This window comes from Phyllopteryx taeniolatus, chromosome 5, assembly GCF_024500385.1.
Source record: "Phyllopteryx taeniolatus isolate TA_2022b chromosome 5, UOR_Ptae_1.2, whole genome shotgun sequence".
Lineage (NCBI taxonomy): Eukaryota > Metazoa > Chordata > Actinopteri > Syngnathiformes > Syngnathidae > Phyllopteryx > Phyllopteryx taeniolatus.
Genome location: NC_084506.1, coordinates 27,261,468 through 27,278,847, shown reverse-complemented (window position 1 = coordinate 27,278,847; position 17,380 = coordinate 27,261,468). Strand labels below are relative to the sequence as shown.

Sequence of the window (17,380 nt, the reverse complement as noted above, 5' to 3'; positions counted from 1 at the left end):
TTGATGTCTTACCCTCTGTCAGACAAACTAAACCCAGACCCTACGGAGTGTGAGCTTTTTTGAATGCGCCACTTGCTGTAGGCCCGGATGGTCGCCGCGGCCACCAGTAACCTGTGCGAGGCGGCCAACGCCTCCGTGCAGGGTCAGGCCAGCGAGGAGAAACTCATCTGCTCAGCCAAGCAGGTGGCTGCCTCCACAGCTCAGCTGCTGGTGGCCTGCAAGGTGAAGGCGGACCAGGATTCTGAGGCCATGAAGAGACTACAGGTACGACATGCTGCTGGAAGGCTTTAAAAGTGTGCATACTAATTCTGCCACGTCGTCTTCTACTTTCTAAAGGCTGCTGGTAACGCAGTGAAGCGAGCCTCGGACAACCTGGTGAAGGCGGCACAGAAGGCAGCCTTTGAAAAGACAGAAGATGACAGTGTGGTCGTCAAGACCAAATTTGTTGGAGGTATCGCTCAGGTGAGACATACAGACATGCTTATGTTGTGTTACAAGTTATTTTAAGTGCAGCCTGTTGTCCCAAGAATTTAGCAGTCGTATAGGTTACATGATAAAGGACCCTGGTTTTAATCATCTGTTGCAAACACTATAACTGTCATACATGTACTACATTTTATATTTGTGTTTTGTTTTATGAAAATAATGTGTTTTACTTTAGCCACATGAACTCAAACGTTCTGTATTATATGAAAGTAATATACAGCGGTTCCTCAGCTCCGAAATGTGTGCAATGAACTAGGTTACTTTATGAAGCATAAGAATACGTCGTCATGTGGCAGAAGAAGCTACACTCATTGTTTCATATTTATGGCCTCCCAAGTGGTTTTCACATCTCATATTTACTGTAATTATACAGTACAGTGCAGTCTGACTACTTACCATCTTTATGAATGAAACTCCGCCCTAAACCCAGGACTCCCTGTAGTGCTAAATGTCAGGAAAATATGTTGCAAAGTGCAAACTTTGTGCATATTACTTGCTTAATCTTAATACTTTAAGCTTAAGAAATTAATTACACGTACTCAGCTTCAAAATTGCACTTTTCTTGAAGGCTTCTTTGAAAAAGCTTATCATTATTTTTGGGAATTTTGTATTGGAAGACTTTGTGTGTATAATGGTGATTTGTTGCTTTCTACGGTACATACATGAAGTCAAAATAGTTTCAGAGAAGTTCAATGATTATCATCCACCACTGCAGAGCTGTTTAGTGTATGTTCAGCTGTTAAATTTGTCTTTACAAGCAGCTTACAGGCACAACTAGTAGTTTGCACGCCCACCTCACACTTCTGAGGTTGAGAGGTTTGAATCTCAGCTCAGGCCTTCCTGTGTGGAGTTTGCATGTTCTCCCTGTGCTTGCGTGGTTTTTCTCCATGTACTCCAGTCTCCTCCCACATTCCAAAAACAGGTTAATTGAAGACTCTAAATCACTGATGTCAAACTGATGGCCCGGGGGCCAGATCCGGCCCGCAACATCATTTTCTGTGGCCCGCAAAAGCAACTCATGTGTGTCGACTTCATGTTTCTTGTGAAAATACCAAAATTGGTGTCTTTACTTGTATAATGTTCACATATTGCAAGCATTTTATGTTACCAATAACCTCCTTGAAGTAAATGTAATAATAGTTGAACATTTTTTATTGGCTTCTGATTTTAAAACTAGTTATCCATCAATTTGTTGTGTACATGTCATTATATGAGACAATATTTTATTTGGGTTCACAGTCACAATGGCCATAACTACAATGTGGCCCGCGACAAAAATGAGTTTGACACCCCTGCTCTAAATCGTCTGTAGGTATCAATGTCAGTGTGCCCTGCAATTGGCTGACGACCAGTAAAGGTGGTGTACCTTGCCTCTCAGCCAAAGTCAACAGAGATAGGCTCCAACTCACTCATGACCCTCATGTGTTATAGAAATTGGATATAAGGATAAATATGAAGCCATCATAAACTGTATTGAGTAAAAATCTGGAAAATGTTTATTGTAATCTCTGTTCTGTCGACCTCCCATTTGCTTGGAATATTGGGAAATGAGGACAAATACCATAATTTCTTGTGCATAATGCGAATTTTTTTCCCCCAAAATTGTCAAAAGTCAATAGTGCGCATTATACATAGGTATAGTGGAAAATGGGTTTAAAAAAACTGTCACATTATATAAATGTATGCTGCCATCTAGAGGTTATGAAAAAGCTGTACACTTTCATTCCAATGTCACCGCCACCTAGAGGTTATGAGAAAGGTGTAGCCTACACTTTAATTCCAATATGACAGGGGTACGTATGAGTGCATATATTTACAGTTGTGCTCATAAGTTTACATACCCTGGCAGAATTTGTGAAATATTGTTGTTGTTTTTTTTTTATATGACTGAACGACAACCATCATTCATTTCTTTATGGTTATGTTTTGTTTAATGATAATGCTTTTCTGAAATGCTTGACAGTTTAATTTGAATCCCATTAAAATACAAGTAAATGTGTTTCGCCTCGCCCTTCATTTTTTCTTTAAAGAATTGTACCCATCTTACAAATTCTGCCTGGGTCATCAAACATATGAGCACAACTGGGTTTTTTCTCATTTACTAAATAAAAGTAAGGCTGTGAAATTCAAAATAAGAGCAAGTAAATAAAAAAAAAGTATTACATGTTCAAACAAAGTGCTTAACTTCAGAATACTTCGTTTTGATCATATGGGAAGAAGCAAAATCATGCATTGTAAAAATGCATTATACAGAGGTAGAAGGGTTTTCCAGAATTTTGAGGTCAACTTTGGGGGTGCGCATTATACATGGGTGCGTATTATACACGAGAAATTACTATAGAAAATAGATGGATAGAAGCTATTGTCACTGTCCACACAGCAAACGTGTCAGCTGTCTCCCCTCCTCGTCAGATCATTGCGGCTCAGGAGGAGATGCTGAGGAAGGAGCGCGAGCTGGAGGAAGCCCGGAAGAAGCTGGCTCAGATCCGACAGCAGCAGTACAAGTTCTTGCCCACCGAGCTGAGGGAGGACGAAGGTTGACGGGCGGCCAAGATGGGACGCTGTCACGCCAGCACCATTGGCTCTTTTTTACTCTCTCATGTAACCGAGGATTATACAGCACTTGAAACAGGTCTGTTTGGTAAGACAACCAAGTGCCTGTGCTTTGTCGTGTATTTGTGCGTGCGTGTGTGTGTGTGTGCTGACATTTAGTAAATAATGACAATGTTTGAGATAGTACGATTAAGTCGCGTGAGAAACGTCGCTTTGTGAGTGTTACTGCATCATTACCGTTCCAAAAATGACGTGAAGAATGCAGAAGTTCTAAATCTATCATTGTTACTGAATGTTTTGTAGTCAATGAGCAAATAGTAGTGACCAGATGATCGTGGCAGAGTAAAGCTAAGGGTCCGTAGCTTCTCTTATGATATTTTAAAGGACCAAAACAAAGGCAGGAGGGGGATCTCTCACTTCACCACTGGCTCGCACGCACCATCAAATTTATACATATCAATGAAGCTACTAACCAATACAGTAGTAGAGCATAATGTCACTTATTAATATGATATTAAAATGAAGCGCTCGTTCCAAAACGCGATAAATGCCACATTTAAAAAAAAAAATAATAAATAAATAAAAAATAGAATGAAAAAAAGATCATGCAATGCCGTTCTGTTGTGTACCATTTTCTTTCTCAGAATAATCAAGATAGATTTATAGTGTTTTGGAAAACAATCCTTCTGATGTGAACTTTGGAGATGCCAGCAAACCTAAAAAAAAAAAGAATTTATATTCATTCTGGATTGATATTTTAAAAGAAAGTAGTTTTTCTTAAAGAGTGAACAAGAAAGTTGTGTCTTGTTGTGACCAAAAATGATCTGCTTGCTTATCACTTCACTCCATCTTAAAAAAATTAAAATAAATTGCCAACTCACACAGAGCAGTGCACCAATCATGTTGGCATTATTTGTCATGTTCAAACTTATATTTTTTGCACTAATAACAATACAATAAGTATTACAGTGAACCCTCTAAGGTCGAACATAATTTGTCCTGGGATTCTGGTCAACCTCTGATTTGTTCTGGAATTAATAATGGCTATAATGGAAGTAGAATTGTCGCTATCATAAAACCCATATGGAAGTTACATTAAATAAAAATAGGTTCACCACTGTTAATGACAACAACTGTGCATGTGCGACTTAAGATGTGTATTTTCACCATTTCTCCTTCAAATTCTACGACCTCAAGGGCTTTCAGAGGTTTCGCTGTATTTATAGCAAATAAAAATACCTGCAAGCTATCAGCAAAATTTGCAAGGCACAAGTAATTACAAAGTAGTGATTAGCAATATGTCATCATGAGTAATTTAGTAGGTAGGAGGTGCGACAATAAAGTACTATATATACTATACTGTATTGTATTCCAAACGGACTATTTTCTAGCAAAAATATAATAGCAATACGAGCATCGTGTAAGCCCAGTTGCATGCGCACACCAATGCGGCAACATGCTCCAAAAAAAAACTAAATGGCAAATACTGTATGCTGACATATGGGGAAATTAATATATTTTGCCATGAAAACTCTATTTTGCCTTCTTTAAAAGGACATTTCACTTTCATAACATTTATTTGTTTGAGAAAACAAATCTTTTTTTCAAATGACCTGTAACTATGACGGCTTTTACTGAATCCTGTGCATTACTTTGTGTAAAACATTTTGCAAAGTTTGATGAGAACAAGCTTTGATATTGCATCACTGGCATGTACATGTGACCAGTTTTAGACTATAATGATTAGAATAGATTTCAAAATGTGTCTTGGTCGTACACCACTGACAAAAAGTTAGGGATATTCGGCTTTGGGATGACATATCACAATATACCTAAAATGCTCTATAACATTTACAGGTGAATTTAATTTGGCCTTCCAAAACTTTTGAATGCACATGTCCAATGTTTCAATACTTTTTGAAACAACTGCTGTTTTCTACACACAGCTTGATTGCTAAATTCACAGGTGTTCAATCCATGAATTGACCAGTACACAGAAGAAGTGGCAGAAGAATACAATCAGAATTGGTATTTAAACAATCCTCATAATTATGCAGTTCACATTTTGACATCATGAGACCAAGCCAACCAAAGAATTGATCGACATCACCTCACCATTGCAAGTATGTTCTCAGAGGGAAGTGTCCTGGCTGTTAGAGTGTCACAGAGTGTTATCAGCAGATTGCAACAGCGATATAGAATGACTGGAAGAGTCACAGAAAGGCATAGAAGTTGATGTCTTTGAAATTTTCATGGCTCATATACCTGTTATGAATGTTGCTGTTCAGCTCCTTGTTAGAGAACAGCAAGTTGCACATTTGCATTCTAAATTTTAGATAAAGTTACCACCTGTAAAGGTTCATCCAGCATTTTACGTTCATCTTGAAATTTCACAGGATAACCTTTTGTGAGGATTGTGCATTTTAAATATAGAGTATAAGGCTTATTTGTCAAATATTTACATTAACAATGATTACCGTCACAATCTCATAAGAGCACATAGCATCCACATTTATCCTCAATGGTCACTCACGTTCATGTAGACTCACTGTATCGATACACTGGCGAGCTGATGATGAAGGTCTTGCACTGTTACAGGGACTGACTGCATGTTATCTTGAATGAAATGAGCCTATTGGATGCACTGAAATTGCTTCATAAAGCTTCGGTTGTTTTGAGTCTAAGACATTCCTTCACACAGTGAAAAGGTAACCAACTAAAGCTCTGGTTCAGAAGCCCGGTTCAGTAAGTCTTATTTATTGGGAATTTCCGAGCAGGTTATCTCCTGCGTTGTGTCTTAGTGCCTTACTCGAGTGTGTCGTGCAAGCAGCTGAAGATGAGTCCCGGTTGGGCCTTGAGCCTTGAGAACATTTTTGCCAATCTCCATCAAGGCCTGAGCGCAACAAGAGGAGTCCTTTGCCATACGATCCAATGCCTTGGCTGCTGGCCTATACCTGCCTATATTGCTGTCATGGATACCTTGGGATTTAGAAACTATGATGGAATACTAACTGCATTCCTTGAGCATGTTTGTGTTTGAAGTTATGAAAAGTTGTTTTAAAAAAAAAAAAAATCATGAAGTTGGGCTGTTCTTGTTTCCTTGTCTGTCATCGAACCACTTTAAAATGTCTGTTTTTACAAGTAAGAATTACCCTGACAGACAGTACTGGGCAAAAGGTCTGAGGCTGACACTAGCTTTGTTGTTTTAATGACCACTTACATTGTAGTCATTTGGATACGGGACAAATACAAAAATACAGATGTCTTTTTTTTTTTTTTTTTTTTGTAGAAGCCCATATCTATTCGACAAATATTTGGATTTAGTTTACTTTTTTTTATTGTTTTATTCTTTTTTAATCTTATTTCATTTTGTTTTGTTTTCTGTCTTGTTTTGTTGTTGTTGTTGTTGTTGCTTGATTTTATTCCATTCTATTTATAATATTATGTTTGGACTTGTTTCCCCATTTGAGTCATGATGGCATCTATTAAAAAGAGTTTGCTAAAACAACAAAACTAGTGATAGGCCAGTATGTTTGCCCAGCACTGTGTATTTATTGTCTGAATGGTTTGTGCAAATATTCAAGCAAATGGTGGGGCAGGAAGGTGATTGTGTTATGAATAGGTGTTGTGCTAAACCGCGTTTAGTTTGATGACTTGATGCTCTACGTATGATATTTATCTGGTCACAAAAATATTTTTTGTATTTATCACAAAATAAAAAATAAAAATCAAGCAGATCTGCAGATTTTTTTGAAATTATTATTATTATAATAATTAATTTGGACAGCTTTCTGCATTCTTTCCAGCAGGTGTCAGCATTGTTCCGTGAAGTTGACCTTGGATTAAAGTCCTTCCAGTGGAAGCATTGGCAAGTCAGACCAAATATAGACTTATTAGATGTGCTTTTTTTCCCCTCTTCTTTGTCCAACGCCGAGGCCATCATGCACTCATTCCCATATTGATGTTTGAACCATTGATGAGCTCACGATGTTATGCGCCACACCACTTCATGATGCTCCAATTAATAATCTTAAATCTTTTTGTTTACATTTCCTTCCTCCATATTGGGGTGCTAGCATAATGGCAGGCACGTGGGAAGGTGCAGGGCATGTAAAGGATGTTGAGTGTTGTCTCATCGTCTCCTGAGACATTCCCGTGAACACCATATTTGGTTGTGTGCCCTCATTCAAGGCCAAGCAGCAGACACAGCGGAGAGGAGCAAGTGACGCCATGTGTTAGTAGTAATCACCTCTCTCTCTCTCAGTGGGATGTTTGTCGGTTTGGCATTTTTAAGCTGCCATGATAAACTCTGGAGAGAAATCACATTCAATTTAGCTGTGGTCTTGTTTGGTAATTTAATAAAAGACAACAACAAAATGTTAATATTCTGAGTCACAAATTTTGGAGGGTGAAAGGTTCGAGGCATTTAAAACACAATATTCAAACGCCCATGAAATGGGGCAATTCAGAATTCAACCAAAATTGACTAAATTACAAAACCTCTGTATGACATCATGAGACCTCGGCATAAGTCACTACAGCTTAGTTCAGCGAGCATCAACGAAAATAGAGGAAGAGATGAAGCCAGGGGTGTCCATACTTTTTTATGGGCCGCATACAGAAAAATCAAAGGATGATGAGTAAGAATAACTTTGAAAATTCTTCCTATACTGTACTACTTCCTATACTTCCTGTCAAAGGTGATACCAAACAAAAACAAGAGCAATCTGTAGTCAGCTGACCATTTTTAAAGCAGATTAATGTGACATGTTCTCAAATCAGACCTTATTTGGAGGAAACCTTTATTCACCTCAGTTTTATGAAGAGAAATTTTGTAATTATTAACACGGCTGTGTGCCGTGAGCGCTCTTCAGGTGTCCATCCATCCATCCATCCATTATCTGAGCCACTTATCCTCACAAGGGTCGCGGGAGCGCTGGAGCCTATCCCAGCTATTATCGAGCAGGAGGTGGGGTACACCCTGAACTGGTTGCCAGCTAGCCTGGTTAGAGCGTCTGCCTCACAGTTCTGAGGACCGGGGTTCAAATCCCGGCCCCGCCTGTGTGGAGTTTGCATGTTCTTCCCGTGCCTGCGTGGGTTTTCTCCGGGAACTCCGGTTTCCTCCCACATGCCAAAAAAACATGCCTTAATTGGAGACTCTAAATTGCCCGTAGGTGTGAATGTGGATGCGAATGGCTGTTTGTTTGTATGTGCCCTGCGATTGGCTGGCGACCAGTTCAGGGTGTACCCCGGCTCCTGCCCGATGATAGCTGGGATAGGCTCCAGCACGCCCGCGACCCTAGTGAGGAGAAGCGGCTCAGAAAATGGATGGATGGATGGATGGATGGATGTTCATCTATTTATGCCAGTGAGGCATAGTGACAGACAGAACAAATAAATGCTCTTCTATTGTATGGCAGGAAGTACATACAGTAATTACGGTCATGTATCCACTTTTTGTGACATTTTTGTTTGTCGGTGTGCCGTGAGATTTTTCAATTGTAAAATATGTGCCTCGGCTCCATAAAGGTTGGAAATAACTGCGCTCGACCTATTTTAAGGGGGGGGTGAAGCCCCCCCCTAAAATTGTTCTCAAGCACCCCACCCCCCTACCACCACCACAAACGATGTGGTTGTTCCCAAAAATGTTTTTTGTCTATTTCTTTTTCACAGGGCACATAGAAAAACACCCATTTGTACTCACATTCACACCTATGAACAATTTAGCTTCTTCAGTGCATGTTTTTGGAATGTGGGAGGCAGTCGGAGTACCCACAGACTCCACACAAGAAGGCCTCAGCCGAGATTTGAGCCTCAGAACTGTAAGAGAGTCGTGTTAACCGCTAGCAGCCGTGCTGCCTCCTTTTCACATTTAATCCTGCTAAATTCTTGTGTGAAGATACTTGTCCTGTGGCAAGCCAAGGAATTTTCCAGCCGACAAGTAGCACTGTTTGGCTTTCAGTCTATTTTGTTCAGGAAGTTGTTGCGAACCCAAAACATAGTGTAGCGCATAGAGGAGGCACAAAAACTGTTTAGAAAAAGACCAAGTAGACCAAGTAAATACAGTACGGATACAGTGGCACTGTGTTTGGCATTCTGCATGAAGGAACCTTGTAACTTTAAGAGCGTGAGGTCATTGCGCTTAAACGAAGTCACATTCCATTGAAGCAATGTACTCCAAGATAAACCCAATATTCATCAGCTGATGGAGCGTCTTATTGCTCGGGTCTGGAGCTCATGACTATTTTAGGTCATCCAGCAATGTGTTGGTCACATACTGTACTGTAGCTCCTCTGCTTTATGGAGCATAGTAAAAGGCCAGAGGAAAGGCTTTGATTTAGGAGCTTGTTGTAACATGACTCTCTGTGGTGCTGCTACTCGATTGTTCCCTATCAAATATCATTATTGCGAGTGTCAAATTGCACGAAGGCTTTCCAACATTCTTTATGTAGTGCCAGCGTCATGCATAATTTCCAGTTTCCGCCAGATAACGAGCGGGGGGCACTTCCGTGTGGAGCGCGTGAGTTGGTGGCGGCCCGTCTTCCGCTATGTGTGCGCAGTAGGCTTCCTTAGCAAGCATGTAAGCGAGGATGCCGCAGTATTTCTCCGTCAGCAATGACAGCAGGTCTATATTGGGACAGAGCTGAGACTTAAACCTCCCTAGCTAAATTTGGACAAGTAACAGCAGAAATATCTATTAAACCATTTCATTTGACACCCATTTATCCCATAGTTGAGTTCTAACAGGATTCCTCTTGATATCAGTTATGTTTTATGTTTTTTTTTTGTTTTGTTTTGTTTTGTTTTACAAATCAGTGCTGAAAGGTGGTGTGTGGACCAGAGACGAACCTTGGTGCTGACTGGAACTGATCTGCAGCACCTCCTGGGATTTAAATCACAGCACAGTGAAATGCAACACTCAGTCCTTCCGAACCTTCTTAAGTCTTAATTTGGAAACTTTGCTTGAGGCTTGTTAGATGACCGTCAGTCTGTGGTCACCACGCCCCTTTTAGAGGTAGAACAAAGAGTGGGCCCGCGCGCAGCGGTGCTGATGTTCAGGAGAAGATACTGTGTGGGCATAGCAGCGTGTCTTCACTTAACTGTAAGGTCCCCAACAAGTAGCATCATACCAGGAAAACACAGTACACAGTACTACTCTCTCTTAGTGGGTGTGCTGCAGTCCAACTTATCTTTCAATGGCAATTTACTGAACAATGCCAACATATGTAATCACGGGCATATTTAGTCATTTGGGGGCCCAAGGCAAGCCTAGTCATGATCCCCTCCACATCCATCGATTGAAAAGATTTTCAATATTACTGTTTCTCAGCAACTAAAGTGTGAATTTGAGAAAACTCTACAAAGTATTTCGTACTGCGTATTTCATGACAATAAACTGATACACCGGTATTTAATATGACTTTTTTCTTCGTCATGTCACAGTTTGCTCAGCCAGTGCACACTTTAGAGTCCTCAACTTTGGGTGAGAGAAACTACGGTACACCCTGAACTGGTCGCTAGCCAATCACTGGGCGCACTTACATTCACACATATGGACAACTTAGTCTTCAATGAACCTACGACGCATGTTATTGCAATGTGGGAGGAAACCAAAGTACATGGAAAAACCCCACGTACGCACAGGAAAGGAAGGAGAACATGCAAATTCCACGCGAGAGCCTGAGACTAGATTCAAATTCTGAACGTCAGAACTGTGAGGCAGCCGTGTTAACCTTTAGTCCACCGTGATCCCCCCACACCCCCTTAGTCTCTCCTCAAATTGAATTCTTACAGTAACCAGCAGTGACATGCTGAGACGTAGATACGAAAGCCATCATTCTCCATTATTGTTTTTTGTTAACTTGTCTCGTTCCGACTGATGCGTTCAATGTGGTGCGGTTTTTACATTTTTTTTTGTGTTACTCTTCTGAATTGGTAATGCAAACTGACATGAGTAGAGGCGATACTCTCCAGGTATTTGATGATGTTATTATCAGATACATACACTGCACATTGTATATTACATAGAGTGTATCCTCTATTATTTCACACTGCTATGTTCCATCTGTTGTTTTATTTCCAAGCTGACTAACCGCGCACTGTCTAGGCCTGACTTTTTTCTTTTTCTTTTGAACGGTCACGCCAGGCAATCAAACGTGAAAGAATGCAGGTGGAGTGGAGACGTGGGCGTTCCTCGGTGCGGCCAAACCACCGCGGCCCACTCGCTGGCCACACAAAACCACATTGGAATGTCTCCGTCGCCTTTGTTTCCCACACAACATCTAAAGGCCATGCTTCACGCAAAGTGAGGGTAATTTGTGTGGCCATGTCCACTTCCTTTTATAAATCAAAAAAAGATCGCTGACTAAAAATGTACTTTGTGGATGTTTTGATGAGGGTCGCTCATCACTCTTTTAATTGGGATTACACACATACAGACAACATTATAAGCGATTTTTTTAAATGTGAGCGAGCCCACAAATGACGGGAAGTAAAATCGACAAGTGTGCTTACTGCTCACACAATATGTCCACCCAAAATCGAGAGTCTCCTCCCCCCAAACCAGAGTGGCAATCATTTGTCATTTGCGTTTTGTAATACTGAGTTTGTTCAACATTTTCCGAGCAAATCGGCAGAGGAAAACTAACACACACAACATGCAGGATAATCAGTCAAGATAATATTTTAGAGGCATCCAATAATCGGGCCTTTGCTGACTTTAATCGCAAGGTGGGAAAACGTTCAAATTCGTCTCAGTTTTCAGTATCTGTGCACCCCGCTTAAGATGACTTCGTTGCCCTAAACAATTTTGACATAGCTTCAAAATAAACACAGGCGGAGGGCAAATCATCCTCATCCTCCAGTTGGTTTGAAGTGCAGGTCAAGACATTTTACAGCCCTCTGGAGTGGAAAGAAATATCAAGCACAGATTGTCTTTTGGATCGCACAAAGGGTCCCTGCAAGACTCCACTGTCTCTGCTGCCTGTCTGGCTTATACACAGTGAGAGAAAGACACAGAGTCCATATATGGACACATACTCTATATGAAAGCGTCTCCCTTAGCGCGCAAACACTGAAACCGTGACACCAGAAGTAAATGATTGAAGGCAAATATTTAAAGAGAGCTGTCAACAAGATGCTGTGCTCCTGTGTGATACACCACCATTGTGCGCGTGTGGCAATAATTAGACTGTAAGAGTGTGGGGGGGCGCTGTCGCCAAGTGCAAAAGACAGTAAGTCGGGCTTACACTTACCACCTAAATTGTGATATTTGTTGAATGAACTTGAATTCATTTATTCTCTTCATTTTGTAGCGTTACTCTTGGCTGCACTGCTTCCAGTGTGTGTACGTGGGTGTTGGATTTTTTTGTCCAATCAGATTTCAGCCTCCGTGTGCTGCCATTTCAACTTAATCTGCCACGGCTTTCACAATCAGAATTGCTGGTCGATGTATTTAAACTATATTAGCAATGGCTGACAGTTTCTTCAGCCAATCAGATTTCAAAATTCATCCTCGATGACATTAGCAGTTTGTATTTTTTTTTTTTTTTAAATGTAATGGGTTGGTCATAGCAAAACTTGCTTCAGCCAACTTCAGCAAAACACATCCGTATCGATCTGCACACATGAATACATTTAATAATCAGCCTCTCTGGTGAGGATGATGTATTGATGGTTTCTGTTTGTTTGTTTCTATATGATGGTTTAAGTCAGCTAAGTCACACTTTATCGACATACTGGTTTAAAATGTAAAAAGTGTTCTACGTAGTAGTAAGTAGTTGTTTGTAAGTAACTTAAAAATTCTAAATTTGGAAACGTTACTACTCTGACAACTCACAGGGAACATATTTCGTGAGACCGCAACAGAGTGAGCTGTTAATGTGAAGATACTCACCTCTAAAGCAGTACAGTACTGCTGCCTCTGCATGTACTTTACTACATCATCTGAGTTACGTACACAATTCATTAGTTTTAAGGTTTAAGGTTTACTAAACAGTAGATCATTTCTTTTTACACTTGACAGTTAGGGTTGTGGTCTTCCCTTTCCACTTCGTTAAAACCCACAACCACACGTCGTCAAAGGGTGAGTAGTTTTATTTTATTTTATAACATTATTTTTAAAGAATGGTGGCCAAGTAGTTAGCATGTGTGAGTTCTGGAGTTCAGGGTTTAATTCTTGGCTCCAGCTTACCCATGAACCGAATGAGGACAAATGGATTGATTTTGTGTATATATATATAATACACCATTATCCATCCATCCATCCATTTTCTAGACCCTTTTATTCTCACTAGGGTCGCGGGTATGCTGGAGCCTATCCCAGCTGTCTTCGGGTGAGAGGCGGTGTAAACCCTGAACTGGTTGCCAGCCAATCGCAGGGCACATATAAACAAACAACCATTCGCACTCACATTCACACCCACGGGCAATTTAGAGTCTTCCATTAACCTACCATGAGAGTTTTTGGGAGGTGGCAGGAAACCGGAGTGCCCGGAAAAAACTCACGCAGGCACGGGGAGAACATGCAAACTCCACACAGGCGAGGCCGGATTTGAACTCGGGTCCTCAGAACTGTGAGGCAGATGTGCTAACCAGTCGTCCTCCGTGCCTCACCTGTGTGGAGTTTGCATGTTCTCCCCGTGGCTGCGTGAGTTTTTGCATATAAAAATATTTTAAAAATTATACATTTTTTAAATATTTGTATATGCAATTTTTTACTCTTGTATGATCATTAAGAATGTTACTTAAAACACTGCATGTACAGTTTAAGGTTTTGTGATGGCGACAGATTATTAAAATTTCCGTTGAAACGTGTGTTGTCACAGAAAAAAATAAGTGTCATTTTCAAAAACGTCTACTTTGAGAGCTATTTTCAAAATGCTGTTTTTGTCTATATACACAAAATGAGAAATCTGCTAAAAGTTTTTTATCAGTTTCAAATTACTTAATCCTTATTTTTACCTCTCTTTTGACCATCCCTGCATACAAATAAATGCTTAAAAGAGAAATGTTTGCTAACCCTCTCTGTCAGGTCTGGAATTTAATTTTCCGCCACGACTCCTGAGTGCTGCATGAGTCTTAAATGAATCATGACAGTTCCCCTCCAATGAACCCCCCACCCCCCAATTCTTCCTATTCCTTCAGCCCTCTCGGTCAAAGCCGAGTGAGCAGCATCAGATATGGCCGACATTCCTGCTTCTCGATGTGTCCCCATCTGTTGGGGAGGAACACAAACAAACAGTGTGGGCGGAGTCCCCCCTCCAGAGGCCACAAATATTTCACCATCATGACCTCTCTACACATTTTGTGTCTGCAGCACTGGCAAGCTTCACTTTGGGTCTTGTTACTGCAAAGCTCACCCTTTTTTTGTTGTGTTTTTTTTTTTTTTTTTTTTTTTGTGTCCACTCTAGAATCCAGACTCTACAATCAAAACTGTGTAGTCCTACAACTCATTTAACCAACCTTCTCATTTAAATCAACACATGCTCAGATAAAAAGAAAATGTTTAGTTTTACTTTAAGCCGATGTTGTCTTGTCATTTACCCTGGTTTTGCACCGTTCCAGCTGAGGAACATACGGTGGCTTTAAAATGTCTACAGACACCTGTTCAAACGTTGTTTTTATTACATAAAACAATCAAACCAAGAAATCATTTCCAAACTTTTTCCACTAGTAATGTGACCTATAACTGAAATCTCTTTTTCTTTCTCTTTAAATTGTAGAGACAATTCAATTGGGGGGAAAAAAGGATTTCATTTTTTTCCAATTGAGTTGTAGAGAGGAAAAAGCGGAAGTATAAATAAACAACTGAGATAATGTGGTTGCGCAAATGTGCACACCCTCTTATCATTGGGGATGTGTGTGTTCAGAATTAAACAATCACATTCAAACTTATGTTAAATGAGAGTCAGCACACACCTGCCACCATTTAAAGTGTCTTTGAATAACACCAAATATAGTTCTGATGTGTGTACTTTTTTCCTGAAGCCTGAAGGTATTGTGCTAACACTGACTGGTATTTGGAACTGTTCATAATTCCCTCCACCTTGACTGAGACCCTAGTTGCAGCCTTTTGGAATGATCACCAATGAGTTTTACCTTGGTTTCATCAGACCATAACAGATTTGATGATTGATGATTGGGATGTTTTGTTTTTTTTCTTTGTAAGATAAGGCTTCTGTCTTGCCACCCGACCCCAAAGCCCAGACATATGAAGAAGATGGCAAATTGTTGCCACATGTACTAAACAGCCAGTACTTGCCAGGAATTCCTGCAGCTCCTTCAATGTTGCTCTCGGCGTCTTGGAAGCCAAGCTGACTAGTTTTCGTCGAGTCTTATCATCAATTTTGGAGGGACTTACAGTTCTTGGTAATGTCACAGCTGCTCCATAATGACTGTCTTCACTGTGTTCCATTGTATTTTTAATACTTTGGGAATTATTTTACAACCTTCTCTCAACTAGTACATTTTAACAATGAGATGCCTCTGATGCTGTGGAAGCTCTCTGTGGACTATGGCTTGTGCTGTAAGATGTGTCTACAAAAATGGCAGGGAAAAGCTTCCGGAACATCTGAACTTCATTTGGGGTTAATCAAAGTCGCTCTAAATGGTGGCAGGTTTTCTCATCGAATGGTGTTTCAAATGATCACCAGATGGTCCACTTGAAAAGTATGCACCACTCCCCAAATAAACACCTCTAACAGGTGGTAACTGTCATGACCTCAGGTCATCGTCACTGCACACAGACATTTATGTGTTAACTGCTTCGCCCATTTTGAACTTTGCGGACTCTGCCCATAACCAGAACAGCAGCACCTGCCAAAGCTGACATTAACGTGTTTAACGTGTAGAGACTTGACACATCTTTGAATCGATATTATTATCATCACAAACATTCTTATTGTTATTATAGTAAATGTTTTGAAATATATACATTTGTAATATTACGTAAATACAATAATACATGTGACCCTAATGAGGACAGGCGGTATAGAAAATGAATGATATTAATATATTTTATAAATAATGCTGATATAATGATCTTAATATATTTTATAAAAATGCATTATACAATAGGTTGTGTTCTGGTTAGTGGAGAGGTCCGGGTTTAGAATCTCAGCTCAGGCCCGCCCTTGTGGAGTTTACATGTTCAATGTATGTGCTTTGCTGGGTTTTCTTCGAGTACTGCAGCTTCTTCCGGTATTCCAAAAACATGCATGTCAGGTTCACTGAAGACTGTAAAATAGTCAATAGGTGTGAATGTCAGTGCAAATTGTTGTTTGTCTAGATGTGCCCTATGATTGGCTGGCAACCAGTCTCTGACCCCACCTCTCGCCCAAAGTGAACTCGACTAGGCTCTAGCTAACCTGTGACCCTAATGAGCACAAGTGCTATATAGAATGGAAGGATGCGTTACATAAATAAAGGCCTTCTCCCGAATAAAAGTCTCACCTGTAACATACACCTAGCTCCCTATGCCGTTGATTACCTACAAAACATTTAAATTGTATCTGTACATTTTTGACCCCTAGAAAAGGTAGACATAGTTACAATGAGTCCAGTCATTAATGCTACATCATCGTAAATTGTGCCAAAAGGTTCAAAAATGAACTCCAAGTGTGGCCATATGTATTTCTATTTCTGTCAGTGAGCCTTTACGTTGTCTTGGCAGGATGCTTCAAATAGAGCGTGCACATAAAGCAAAAACTGGACCTCTTGTTCTTTAGTCTTGGCAAGCAAAAAAATCCTCTGAACAATGTGAGGGATGACAGATCGTCTCATTTAATGGCATTTCACTTGTACCGTGTTAAAAAAAATGTAAAAAAAAAAACATTCTTGGCAGATGCTCACCATCTTCAATGGAGCACCTGCAGAGGAACAATTTGACCTTCAGAGCCAAGGAAGTTAACTCCTTAAAGGCCCCAAACTGCAATGTTAGCTTGATTGTGAATTAATTTACTGGAATAAAGTTGAACTGACTGAACTGTACTCAATTGAATATATGTTTATTAGTTCCGAAATGGGGAAATTCAGGCAAAGCAACAATGTGGACAGTGGCAGCAGACAAGAATAATAATATCAAAGATTCAAAAATCCTCATACAGTACTGTATGTACTATAACCATCAGGCAGTGCCACTGCAGTATTCTCTTTGAGTTACACCTTTAATGACAGCTTCATTCTTCGCCATGCAGTATTGTGTGTCACAGCTTTGTTGCGACACTCCAGCAGGTCCCAGTACCCCTTACTTACAGCCAAGTACAGCTCTCAATCTATTTAAATGGATCATCGCTTTGATTAAACCACACCACATCCCTGACCCAGCAAGGCTTGAGTTACA

At 40.3% G+C, this 17,380-nt stretch overlaps 1 protein-coding gene across 5 annotated transcripts in view; it reads left to right on the top strand.

Moving 5' to 3' along the window:
• The window catches only part of tln2b (talin 2b), a 108,374-nt gene extending 101,603 nt beyond the window's left edge, over nt 1-6,771 (top strand). For all 5 annotated transcript variants that reach the window (XM_061774379.1, XM_061774380.1, XM_061774376.1 and 2 more), the window contains 3 exons: nt 82-264; nt 337-462; nt 2,899-6,771. In XM_061774379.1, the coding sequence (XP_061630363.1) occupies nt 82-264; nt 337-462; nt 2,899-3,027 (438 nt within the window). In that variant the 3' untranslated portion in view covers nt 3,028-6,771. The remainder of the gene's footprint in view (nt 1-81; nt 265-336; nt 463-2,898) is intronic.
• Nucleotides 6,772-17,380: the final 10,609 nt, after the last annotated feature.